Source organism: Typopeltis vanoorti, chromosome 3 (assembly GCF_054136105.1).
Source record: "Typopeltis vanoorti isolate ZY-2024b chromosome 3, IOZ_Tvanoo_1.0, whole genome shotgun sequence".
Classification (NCBI taxonomy): domain Eukaryota; kingdom Metazoa; phylum Arthropoda; class Arachnida; order Uropygi; family Thelyphonidae; genus Typopeltis; species Typopeltis vanoorti.
In genome coordinates this window covers 104823227-104837640 of record NC_143551.1, presented here as the reverse complement: position 1 = coordinate 104837640, position 14414 = coordinate 104823227, and the positions used below count along the sequence as shown (strand labels likewise).

At 36.4% G+C, this 14414-nt stretch overlaps 1 protein-coding gene across 1 annotated transcript in view; it reads right to left on the bottom strand.

Moving 5' to 3' along the window:
- LOC150108438 (urocanate hydratase-like) overlaps positions 1-14414 on the bottom strand; it is a 286428-nt gene that overhangs the window by 56908 nt on the left and 215106 nt on the right. The window contains exons 15-16 of the mRNA XM_090415848.1: positions 10692-10780; positions 6448-6518 (exon numbers count right to left, since the gene is read on the bottom strand). Coding sequence (XP_090271974.1) covers positions 6448-6518; positions 10692-10780 — 160 coding nt within the window. The remainder of the gene's footprint in view (positions 1-6447; positions 6519-10691; positions 10781-14414) is intronic.

Below are 14414 nucleotides of genomic sequence, written 5' to 3'. Positions count from 1 at the left end.
TTACGACAAATAGTTGAGAAAGCATGGGAATATAACAAAGATCTGTATTTAAGTTTTGTCGATTTGGAAAATACATATGACAAGGTGCCAAGAGAGAAGTTATTCAATACGCTGCAGTTATATGGTGTCAATGGGGCATTATATCAAGCAATACTTAGTCTTTATTTGAGTTGTAAGTCAGCAGTTAGAATTGAAGGAAGTACAGGAAGATGGTTTAATGTTAAATCTGGTGTGAGACAAGGATGTACATTAGCCCCTCTGTTATTCATTATCTATATGGATCACATTATGAAGGAAAGTGGTATTAAACCTGATATCAAAATTGGAGATGTTAATGTCAGCTCTTTGCTTTATGCGGATGATGTTATACTTCTAAATAAATCCGCTACAAGTCTGCAAGATTCTCTGACTAAATTGAATAGCTGTTGTAATAGATATGGTATGAAGGTCAGCAATAAAAAGACAAAGACAATGAAAATAGGCAGAATCATTGAAAATGTCAACTGTGTTGTGAATGGAGAACCTGTGGAACAAGTAAAACATTTCAGCTACTTAGGCACGATTTTTACTGAAGATGGTAAATTAAATATAGAAATAGACAACAGAATCAGCAAAGCTGATATGGTGGGAAGTCAATTGAATAAATTCATATGGAATAAGAGAGAAATTAGTCGGAACACTAAATTAGCTGTATACAAGACAGTGTTCAGACCAGTTTTAACTTATGGATCTGAGAGCTGGGTCAGAAGTAAAACACTTGATCAGAGACTAGAGACCGCAGATATGAGAGTCCTGAGAAAGATTAGAGGCGTGAACAGATGGCATCAATGGCAATATCATATTAAAAATGAGGATATTAGGAAAGAACTTGACATTGTCAGAATCAATCCAGGAATGCGTTAGCAGAGCTAATCTCAGGTGGTATGGTCACTTAAATAGAATGGGAGAGGAAAGATTAGCAAAACAAGTGTTCTCTGCCAGGTTGGCAGGAAAACAACCCAGAGGAAGACCAAGATATAGGTGGATTGATATGGTACAAAGTGCCTTAGACGATAGAAATATAAGATCTGATAATGTTGGAGTCTTGACAAGTAACAGACTGATTTGGAGGAAAATTGTAGATAGGAAGTTAGTAATGATGCAAATTTTTCATGTAGTACTGTCATATCCTGCACACCCCTTGAGGGTACATGGCAGGAATTTGATGATGATGATCTTGATTGTAAAAAAAAAAAAAAATAAATAAAAAATGTGAGCCTCTGTAGCTCAGTCGTTATAGACGAAGCCCTTTGATTGGAAAGACCCGGGTTCAATTCCGGTCCGTGATGTGATTAATCTTTATCTGGTCTCTTTCGATGAAAGGTGAGTTAGCCAGTCTCATACAGAGGTAGGGATTTTTTTCATTCCCCAGAACAGGCAAGCCCCCCCCCCCCGACAAACACATCTATAGATATATGACACACCAGGAGGCATAAGGCTAACCATCTTATCCTCGAATTATAGTTGCAGTTACAAGAATAAAACCTTGACACTGTAAAAGGTAAAAGAGGAGGATTAAGTAAAGTAAAGTAAAATAAAAAATACTTAAATATGGAGGTATAAATGTTTTTCAGTGGCTACACTGTATAATTCATCGGATGATTGGAGTAGAGCTGTCATAGTTCCCATTTATAAAAAAGGGAATAAAGCTGAGTGTGTGAACTACAGAGGAATTTCTTTACTAAGTAATTGTATAAGATATATACAAGCATTCTTGAAAAAAGAGGTTGAAAAAAACTGTTGAAAAGAAACTTGGAGAAGAACAAGCTGGGTTCTGGTCAAATAGAAATTGCCATGATCAGATTTTCACTTTATGACAAATAGTTGAGAAATCATGGGAATATGACAAGGATTTGTACTTCAGTTTTCTAGATCTGGAAAAGGCATATGACAAGGTGCCCAGAGGAAGGCTTTTCAAAACACTATAATTATATAGGATAAATGGAAAATATAAAGAGCAATACATAGTCTATATTTAAGTTGTAGGTCAGCAGTTAGAATTGAAGGAAACACAGGAAGATGGTTTTAATTTGTAAAATCAGGGGTAAGACAAGGATGCACATTACTACCACTCTTATTCATTATCTAAATGGATCGGATTATGAAAGAAAGTGGTATTTAATCTGATATTAGAATCAGAGATATCAACCTTAGCTGTTTGCCTTATACAGATGATGATGTACTCCTAAACACATCCAGTGTGCAGGTCTCCAGAATTCTCTCACTAAACTGAATAACAGCTGTAATGAATAGGAAAGCAATAAAAAGACCAGAACTATAAAAATAATAACATAGTAAACTTCATCTCCATTCTCAATGCAGAGAACCTACAGAAAAGTAAAATAGTTCAGCTATTTAGGCATAGTTATTAGTGAATATGGCAAATTAAATTTGGAAATAGAGAAAAGAATAAGTAAAGCTGGTGTTGTGTCCTGAATAAGCATTAAAAAGGTTTATATTAAAATATTCAGGTCACAACATTAATTCTACTCAGGCAGAGAACATGGAACGTTGGCAATAGAAAAAATAAATTGTTTGTGAACACAAGTCAAGATAAAGTTTGAGGAATTGTATAAAATTGTATAAAGTGGTAAAATATAATCTGTATTAAGTGTGGGCCTGATAATAGAAATCCACGTAAGCTGGCAAAATCCATTTGGAAAACCAGCCTCTTGCACTGAAATAGTAAAGCCTGTGAGTCAGGGCTCAAAGGTCACTTTTACTGTCCTGCATTATGAAAGTATTGGAAAGGGAAACCTAAGCGTCTTCCAGGAATAGGAGGCAGACACACATGCGAAAAATTAATAGAGGGAGCTAATGAGATTGACGTGGACACACGTGACCGAGTTGGCACGTGTCGCAAATATCGAGATTTAACAAGAGGAGAAAATGAAACAAAAAGGCCTTGCATGAAGATTCGAGATCTCTTTTTTTCCTGGATTCCTGATCTCTCGGAGTGGCCCTGCTCATCGTAGGAGGGAAGTCCCTGGCCAATCACGGAAGGCACTTAGTTCGTCCATCGTAGCGTTCGTATTGGGCCAAGCTATGTCCGTGTTCTAGGATAGCTGTGATGTTGTCGTACGACGGAGGGACTAAATTGAGCCGTCCATTCAAGGCGACGTTACCGTGCCACCTCCCATGTTTCCCTTGGAGATTCTACTCGCACAGATCTATGGAAGATATCCTCCAAAGCGATTACATTTGAAGGCCTTGATGATTAGACAAGGCAGGAACAAGTTTTAAGAGTTCAAGGACAGAAATGGTAATGTAGAATTTTGAAATACTAATTCCAGTTGTAAGAAGAGAGTGAATTTCCTGTGTGAACGTTTAAATTGGACTGAACTTAAAGAACTGTAAGAGTAGCCTACAACTAGATACGTGTCTGAGACAGTGTTAAGAATTGTTTGCCCAAGAGGCGAATAGATACAAGATCATGTTAAACTAAAAGTGTAATTGTGCTGATGTGTTCACTGATAGCCACGTGTATCCGAATGGCTTAATGATAATCTATGAATTGTATTTTATGATTGTTTTTAAGGTTACTAAGATTTAGTATGTGTGATAAGTATAAGTTAATTAGAGCTTTTGATCTGAGTTGAGTGCAACCATATTATCCTGTTTTGAAATGTGTTATAGTGTATCATCTTAAAGCTAATTAAATTGTTTCATTCATGTACTTGCCTGATCTGCCTATATTATATGAATTCAAAACTACCGCTCATAAAAATAACAACGAACCAAGTGGGATAAACCCATGAATACTAATACAATAAGTAAGCCGTGACTGTAAGAAAGAAAAGGACAAGCGAGGGGGGAGATAAATATATGCTTGATCAAATGATCATTAACTCTCTAAAGGAGTCACCCTGAACAAGAATCCTTTCTATCTAGGTATTAGCTGGTGCAGCATAAATATAAATGTGTTAATACTTATAGGGTGAACTTCTTCAGCTTGTTTGTTTAGGACATAGAGAGGCCAATAGGACTGCAAAGCACTGAAGGAGAGAATATTTGATTGTAGAGTAAAATTATAAGGGATAAATGTGTATAAGTAAGGTACAGTGTTAGACGAGTTTTGAATTTAAGAAAGATAGGATGTTGGATTAGTTAAGAAAGGGTAGATAAAGGGTAAATAACTAATTAAGTAAAGAAAAAGCAAACAAGATAAGAAAAAGTCTCAACATAAATGGTGTAGCTGGTAGGATAAAGGAAAGATATAAAACAATAGAAGTTAATCGAAACGATTAAAGTACAAATGTATTATAACAAATAAGTAGAGAGAGAGATAAATATTATAAGAAACGTCGCAACACTGGTATTAGGGAGCCAGTTGAATAAATATATATGGAATAAGTGAGGAATTAACCCAAATGCCAAACTAGCAGTATACAGGGCAGCGTTCAAACCAATTTTAAGTTATGTTCTGAGATCTGAGAGTTGGGTTAGGAAAAAAGCACTTGATCAAAGACTAGAGATCACCGAAATGAGAGTTCGGAGAAAAATTAGAAGAGTGAACAGATGGCATCAATGGCAGAATCATAATAAACATGAACTCGACATTGTTAGCATTCAAGAATGTGTGAGGAAAGTTAACCTAAGGTGGTATTGGCTACTTAAATAGCATGGGTGAGGAAATGTTAGCAAATATGTTTGATGCCAACAAGGCAAGAAAGAGACCCTGATGAAGACCAAGGTCTAGGTGGATTGATTCAGTCAGAAGTGCCTTAGACGACACAATGCTAGATATGACAATATTGGAGTGCTGACAAGTAATAGATAGTCTATGGAGGAAAATTGTTGATAGGTGATTAATAATAATGTAAATTTAATCATGTAGTGGTATCAGTATAGCCTGAGAATCCCTTGGGATTATACAGGGTGTTTCAAAAAGAATTTCCCAATTTGAAAATTGTATATCTCTGCAACCATGAACCACAAATGAATGTGACTTGTACCATATGAACGGCCACATGTGAATTTCAAATAATTCACATGTGTACCATGTGAATTATTTGAAATTGGGTCTTCTTTTTTGAAACACCCTGTATATAAAGAAATTGATGATGAAGAATATCACTGATTTGAGCCATTCCATATTTGGATATTCCATATGTCTTGCCTGAAACATCAACTATCGATGTCAACAATATATCTTTTATGACAATATTTATCTGTATGTGTGAAATCTTAGTGTGGAAAAGTTAAGAAAGTATGCAAGATGAGTGACAGATTAATCAGAACTTTTGTTGCAGCAAGTTTGTTTTCATTTAGTTAGATAGTAAATCATACTTGAGAATAAACTGTATTCTTATTTTTATCTTTTATCCAAGTATAAACAAACAAAAGTTTGCATATGAAGTAACACTACAACTAAGCTACTTGTATATATCATTGCATATCATATCATCAACAACTGTCTATAGATTTGGTCATCTAGGTTTCTTGGAGATCTGGAGGTGGTGGAGAGAATTCAGAGATGAGCGAGCATGTTGGCGACAGGTCTGTGGAATGCTTCCTCTAAAGATAGATTGAAAGAGTCCTACGTGCAGAGATGACAGTAAAAAAAAAGAAGGGACATAATAGAAACTTATAAGTTTCTATTATGTTACTAAAAGAATTCTATAAGACTGATGCAATTTTTTTTTAAATACATGACAAGTAGGGAGGGAACACAGGGTCACCCCTAACAGTTGTGTAAGAGTATTGTTATTAAGTATGTGTAGACTAGAGGACTAGTTTTTTTTGCTTGGAGAGTGGTGAATGATCTATCAAGCACTCACAATTGCCAGAGGCAGTACTTGATAGTGAATGAGTTTAAGGAGAGGATTATATGTATCATGTGAATAATGGTTAATGTGGGTCTCCTGCAGTGAGTCTTTTTACTCCATTGAGATATTCCTCATAATAATAATAATGTAGAGGCAGGTGGCTTCATAACAAATTTTCCTGATATCCTAAAAACTTGCTAAAATAATATGCTCATACACTGTTTTGCTACTTGCATGTGAAAATATGACTTCTTTATAGATTTAACTCTTAGTATCTTCATGTGTCTAGTTCTTGCTGATCTTTTTTTAAAGGTCCTCCAGAAGGTGCTTACCCAAAAAACACAGCTGGTTTCTGATAGCCAGTCATTCACTTAGGACATGCTCTGACAGGTTTAGCCTGCCACCAAATAGAGTCAAGGTTTGAAAACATGGTGGGTTAATATTCAAATATTAATTTGCATGGTGTGATCAGAACTTAAAAAAAAATGTGTGTGTGTGTGTGTGTGTGTGTGTGTGTGTGTGTGTGTGTGCGCGCGCGTGCGTGTGTGTGTCATCCAATATATCTTAAACACAAGAACTTTCATTATTTCCAAACTTAATATATAAATATGCTTCTCTTCTTCAACTATTGATAACTAACCAGTTTGTGTTTTCCTGCTTCATTAATCCACCGAATGTTGTCACTGCATTGTTGCTTCACAATATCTGAAACTAAAAGCATATGTTATAGATTATCCTTTACAAAAATTATTTCAAGGTGATTATTTTAAAAAAAATAAGCATATTATTATTATTATTATTGTACGGGCACCTCGAAAGAGAGAGTCCAAAGACTCATTGCAGGAGACCAAACTATCCACACAATCTATCATACTTCTCCTAGAATCCATTAACAGACAAAGTGCTCGCAACACTCCAAGTAAAAAATCTAGTCCTCACAACCCTATTAACCACTCAACTTCAGGGATGATCTCATGTTCTGCCCCTCTAGCCAAATGCTGAAATCTGCATCAATTCTATAAAACTCTTTAAGTAAATTTAATGTTTTTTCTATTATCCTATCTTTTTTGCCTATCAACTAACTTTTGCAATCCATACACACATCCATCTATCGTCATAGGGAACATTCCACAAACCACTCACCATCTTGCTTGCTTGCCTCTGAATTCTCTTCACCACTTTCTCATCCCCAAGAATCCCAGGAGACAACCTGAGCAGTAATCCAGATATGAACATATCAAGGCCTTATAAAGAGGAATAAGAACTTCCTTATCTCTACTTGTTAATGTGTTCTTCAATAGCCAAGTAATCTTATGAGCTACCTTATCAATGCATCCTATAAACTTCAACTTTCTGTCTACCACCACCTCTAAATCCCTAGCTTCATCTATTTCTTGAAGTACAATTCCATAAATGTGGTAGACAGCTTGTAACTGATTTATCCCAAAATGCATAACTTTAGATTTCTCCACATTAAACTGATACCCATTAGTTTTTGCCCATACTGACAGCCTACTTAAATCATCCTGCAAGCTCTCCGCTTTGCCTTGATTCACTATTACTCTACCTTATTTTGCATCATCAGCAAACAACTGAACATTTCCTATATCATTTATGTACAAATTAAACAGTAGTGGTCCTAGCATGAAATCTTGCAGCACACTACCAGTCACCTGTTTTTAATTGGATTCTGCTCCTCCATACACCATTTTTTTATATCTGTCCAGCAGCCACTCTCTCATTCACATAACCAGCGTCATTTCCATCTCCATTTGTTCTAATTTACATAACAGAGTTCTATGTGGTATTCTATCAAATGCCTTTGCAAAATTCAGCAGAATCACCACACCATGTAGCCATTCCTCTCATCCAATTCAACTGTCAGTCCATTATAAAGAGTTAGTAAACTACTAAGGCATAACCGACTCTTCACAAAGCAATGCTGCCCTTCATAGAGGGGCAACATGGCCCCTCTCTCCATTTCCTCTCCACCCATTTCTGAATGCTCTTTTTGAGATTCTGCTATATTCTTAGGACCTCCAGTTCATCCACCTCTGTTTCCACATAAATCTTTATTGCATATGTCACACCATTAACCTTACTTGGATGATATATCCTTAAAAAGTGCTCACTCAGTAACTCAACTATACCTATTCTAGACTACAGTATGTAATTAATAGATATACACTGCAGTCTAGAATATGTACTGTAATCTTGCTTCACAAGACAAGATATGTGCTCCAGTCTTATAGCCTCAGTTTCAGATGTTATTATTATTCAGGCCTCCATGGAGTCATCACGGGAGGTCCTTCCTAGGAAACACAAAGTCTATCAAGACTCATCGCAAGAGTTCCCTCTTAAGAAACACAGTCTATCATACCACTCCTTAAACTCATTGACCGTTCTCGCTCTCACCACTCTATCAGGCAATGCATTCCATGGTTCAATCACCCGCTTGCTCACAGTTTCCTTTCGTAACTTCCAGGGATGGCCCCTTGTCATTACTCCTTCATGCTGTTCAAAGAAGTGAAAGAACTCCCACTAAAATTGGGAGTTCTTTCGCTTGCCACTGGCAACACAGTGTCAACCCTGTAACCACCTCTCAACAGCTTAAAAGTCTCAATCATATCACCTCTCCCTCATCTATCCACCAAACTCTGCAGTCCACTTTCCCTCAGCCGATCCACATAACTATCATCGTACAGTCCTGAAACAATCTTTGTTATCCGCTTTTGTACCCTTTCCACAGTTAATTTATCCCCTTCAAATCCTGGGGACTAAATCTGAGAACAATAGTCCAAGTGTGGTCTGATCAGGGTCTTATACAATGGAATGATAACTGTTTTATCTCTGCAGGTCAGCGTCCTTCTCATTATTGCAGCAATCCTCTGTGTTACCTTCACCACCTTTGCAATATGTCCCCTAAATTTCAGGTTTCTATCAATCATCAACCTCAGATATCTTGTCTCCCCTACTTCCTCCAGTATAACTCCTCTCATAGAGTATGCAGCGTTCCATCGATGTTTCCCAAACCTCAAGACCTTACATTTTGCTGCATTAAACTGACACCCCCCATTCATTTTCCTCTGTCTAGCTTATTCAAATCCTCTTGCTGGGCTACCACATCTGCACTATTACTAATAACCCTTCCCAGCTCCACATCATCTGCAAACAACTGACTATCCCCCTTGCAATTTCATTGATATAAAGATTAAGCAGTATAGATCCCAGTACTGAGCCCTGTGGGACACCACTTGTAACCCTTTGGCTCCTTGAAACTTCCCTACCATACACAACTCTCTGATACCTATCGGACAGCCAATCCTGAATCCAGTTGACCAACCTGACATCCAGACCCATGTGCTGCAACTTAAATATCAGTTTATCATGTGGCACTCTGTCAAATACCTTCACTAAATCCAAGAAAATGGCAGTATATGCCTTTCCCTCATCTACTGCTCTTGTAACTTTATTATAAAAGGCTAGCATATTACTAAAACAAGAGCGCCCCTTCATAAATCCATGTTAACTCTCACAGATAACACTACCCTCATCTGCCCAATGCTGTATACTGTCCCTCACTAATTTCTCCAAGATCTTAACAACTACTGATGACAATACAAACTGGCCTATAATTAGACACTTCCAGTCTGCTACTACCCTTATGCAATAGCACTATCTTACCTTCCTTCCATTCCTTGGGCACCTTTCCCATAGCCAGACTTTCATTGAAAAGCCAGGTCAAAGGAGCTGTCAGTTCTTTAGCACATTCTCTCAAAACCTTTGGTGAAATGCCATCCAGTCCCATGGCTTTACTGACATTCAGAGTACTCGGCATCTGGAACACACTCTCCTCCTACACTTCTAAACCTCGAACCTGCCCTATCCCTCTAGTATTAAAATTTACTCCTCTAGGATGAAATACTCCAATAAAGTTTTCATTGAACAATTCCACTATGTACTCAGTATAGGGAAGGGAAGGGGTGCTCAAAACAACAGTACAGAAATATTGGCAATCTGATCTGACAATCAAGAAGGTTTAGATAAGATACTGTGTGGAGCTGCACAGTCAAAGTTTCTAGAGACGCATAGCTGCAAATAAGCCAAACATGAACTATGCAATCAATAGCACACATGACTGGTGTGAAGAACATCATCCCTGGTCCATAAAGTGCTGGAGGATCATGATATGGAATGAAAAATCACACTATGCTCTTTCTGATTGGATGGATGAAAGTGAGCATATCAGATGCCTAAGTCATCATATCAAGTGTAAAGTTTGGTGACAGCATGTAATGGTCTTAAGTTGTTTCTCCTGTCATGGACTACTTAGATTTTTGACTGTTGTCCCTAGAAAGATGAATGCTTCCCCCATTGTCAGAGTTCTAGGGAACAGACCCATCTCTCATTTGCCATAAGAATGTGTCATGTCATACAGCAGGTACTTGTGTTATGATAGAGAAAATAATTTGGAAAAACTTCGGTAATGTGAATAGAATCGTGAAGTCACATTGTTTAAGGAAAATGACGTGCAAAAACTTCACTGGCCTGCATAGATTCCTGATATCAACTCAGTAGAACACCTTTGGAAGAAACTTAGATGTCAGGTGCAGACTAGACCAGTAGGCATAACAATAATATATGGACTAGTGGTCAGCTTGAAGAAAGTATGGTCCAAACTATCCAACTCATATTATCATAAACTGGTAGAGAACATACCTAGAAAGGTAAGGTAATAAGTGTGATTGGGACCAAAGAATGGCCCAAATGATATTGATGTGTATATGTGCACAATTTAAGTCTGTATGAAATATAATTCTAGTTAATACTTATTTCAAGATAAATATACATTTTTTATTTCTTATCAACAAAAATTATATTTACCATTGTCTTCTATAATATCTTCAAGTACTGAAGTGGCAATGCGGTCAGTGGCCTCTAAGTCTGAAGGCTCACATGAAGTGCAAATCCATCTAAAAACACAGGTTTTTACCATGGTGAATAAAATATACCAATAATAAATTTTGTGAGTATGCATAATATATATCTACTCTATATATATAAAAAGATAAGCCAAAATTTGAAACGTTTTTAAGTCATGTTCTCTTACCAGCTTACTGACTCTTACTGGCTTACCAGCCCGGAACTCAGGGGGTTGGGTGCCATAGGCACCAGAGCTCCCCCCCCCCCCTAGTATATATTATGAAAAAGTTTTAATGATTGTTACCGAGAGATAAAAAGATGACAAGATATATTTAAAAAGATACTACTAGTTTACTAGTTTCGTTGAATAGATCAACATCCTCAGGTATCACAATCAAAGAAATATATAAAAAAATTACAGAGACTTAAAATTGTAATAACAGAACAAGTATAAAAAGACAGTAGCGTGTTTGAAAAACAAATGCGAGTATGAGTTCCAAACAAACGCATACTACGCGCTATCGCGAGTGCGCCAGTACTGAACAGAAGCAACGTGTGCATCAGAGAGATTGTAACTCAAGCTGTTGTTGATATGAGAGGAATCCAGAGAAATTTCCCTGGATTCGACAATCTTTCTTTCAAGTTCATCGTAGCACACATGGATGTTAGAAGTTTGAGTCCAGTTTACAATGTGTTGGCGGCCTTCGTCTGAGTTAGCTGAAAAGAGAACGTGGCTAGAGAGAGCGCTAGCTCTAGTCCTGTTATAGGAGATATCTCTACGGTGTTCATCCAAACATAGAAGGATGGATTTGGCAGTCTGCCCATAGTATGGCTTTCCACAATCACACAAAATCTTGTACACTCCTGGAAAATGAGCAGGAAGATGTTTCTGTTTATGTTTGCTAAGTAATGAACGAAGCTTTGGAAACGTAGTGAAGCAAGTTTTGAAGTTAAATTTCTTGAGAATCTTGGCCAGTTTTGGTGAGACCAGACCATTCAGGTCTGGCTATGAACGTCTTGATATTATATTTTTTAAGGACTTTAGCTAATTTTTTAGAGACTGTGCTAATGTATGGAATGGAGATGCTACCTTTAAAATTAATAGTTTCTGTTGTGTAATATCATATCAAGACATTCTTAACCACACTTCCTAAAATCTGTTCTCTAATCAGCCATCCAAAACCTACTCGTCACAACCTAAAATATCCAGGTGATTATAAATTATGGTGCGATTGCAATATCCCTTATTTTGGACAAACTAACAAATCTATTGAACAACGTATAGAAGAGCATAAGAGAGACATCTCATGCAACTGCGTTATCCAGTCATGTCCTTTTTTCAAATAATCCTAATGATGATCAACAAAGCCACTCCGTTTGCTGGGATAGATCAGAAAATATTTTTCGCTGTGATGATGAGTTTGAGAGGAAAATTGTAGAATCAAGGGAAATCCTGCTGAACCCTGTCCACTTAAACAACAATTTGAGTTATAACATTCCAGATAGCCATGCTGCAGTTATTCAATATTGGCGTTCACGTGAGCCTGCACGCACACTTGCAATAAAAAATGGCATGCCTGTTAGAACAACTTGAAAAAATACAACGTTTTTTATGTATCAATTATGTGTGGCAATTTTTACCTGTAACTTCCAGTTTGTTTTGATACTTCGACGTTTATTACTATTCTTGTCCTTTAAGAATACCTGAGGAAGGCTGTTATAAGCCGAAACTAGTCGTATTATTCTTATTAAAATCTTTATAAGTTATCTCGGTTTTTAGTCATTAAATCTATGTTTTTTAAAATGTATCACAACAACTGAGTAAAAGCCGATTATCATATATATATATATATATATATATATATATATATAAAATGACTACTACTAATATTAACTCGGAGTTGGGATATGTTCATTTTTTATATAAACTAACTAAAAATCCGAGAATTATAAAGGCACTCTTCTAGTTTAAAACTAAGAATTTGGCTTAGATATGTGGACAATATATTCCTCATATGGGAACATGATATTGAGAATCTTCACAGTTTTCTCAACCACTTAAACAACCTCCATCAAGATATCAAATTGACCATGGAGATTGAGGAAAATAGTTCCGTCTGTTTCCTAGATGTTAAACTCACCAAGACGCCTAAGTCCATAAAAGTCTTTATATTTAGAAAGCTGACACACACAGACAGATATCTGCATGTGTCCTCACATCACTATCCAGCGAAAAAATTGGGTATTATATCAACTCTAGCGAATCGTGCAAGATCTGTTTTCTCAGATGAAGAAGAACTAAAAACAGAACTACAACATCTTAAATGGACCTTTAAAAACAATGGCTACTCTTTAAAAAGTATTAACAAACAATTATTCCACCTCAACGTAGCAACGTAGAAACACAGGACGAATCCAAACGTTATATCTCCTTGCCATATATCAGCACACTATCCAAAAAACTGAGTTGAATCTTAAAAAAGTTTAACATACAAATGTGCTTCTCGACTCTTCCAAAAATAAGATCAAGTTTCAGCAATTACAAACAATCTCACAACCTTCTACAACATCTTGTAAGCAATGTCTCTCTGGTGTTCCAGAGAGACATTGCTTACAAGAGAACCAGGGCTACTGCCCTATCAGGCCATGTCCTGTTTTCAATAAACACAAATAACGAAAGCCACCAACATGAAGTAAATTGGACAACAACTTCAAACCTGCACATTTGCCACGATGAGGTAGAACGCAGCATTGTCGAGTCAAAAGAAATTACCTTGGACCCGTCTTCATATGAACAATAATCTCCGCTATAATTTGCCTGACTCTTTCAGCTCTACTATCAGATACTGGCAATCTCGTGGATCCACACACACGGGTGTATAACAATAGTACTTTAACATGGACTCTAGCTCAAGTTCATAATAACTGTAATTTACAGTCGAATTTATAGCTTTATAATTTTATAGCTTTAGAGTGTCTCAATGTGTTTTTCAGTGTCTTTTAATAGCTTTCTATTTCTTAACGGCTGATGAAGTCGATCCTGACGAAACATGTTGTGTATCCAATAAATCTCAATTTGTTATAATTCTTGGATTTTTAGTGAGTTTATATAAAAATAGAATATATATATATATATATATATATATATATGTGTTCATGATCATTGACTCGGTTACTGTGATACATTTAAAAAAAGATATTTAATGACTAACAAACCAAGAATAAGTTAGAAAACTTTAATGATACAACTAGTTTCGACTTATTATGGCCTTCATCAGATATCTTTCTAGGTAGAAGAAACAATAATAAAAGACTGAAGATATTAAGAAAACTGAGAAGCACAGGTTAATTGTATTAGATAATTAAAAATAAAAAACATTGTATTAAAATTCCAGTTGTTCTATTTACGTGCCATTGTTTATTGTATGCGTGGTAATAGACTCTCGAGAACGCCAGTATTGAACAACAGCAGTATGGCTCTCAGGGATGTTATAGCTAAAATTACTGTTCAAATGTTCAGGATTAAGGACGATCTTCCTGGATTCCACTATCTTTCTTTCAAATTCATCCTTCAATGGAAAATGTTTTCAGATCTATCCCAGGAAATTGAGTGACCTTGAAAATTATCATGAGTATTGTTAGAGAAGAGAACATGGCTGAATAAGGCACTAGCATTTAATCTTT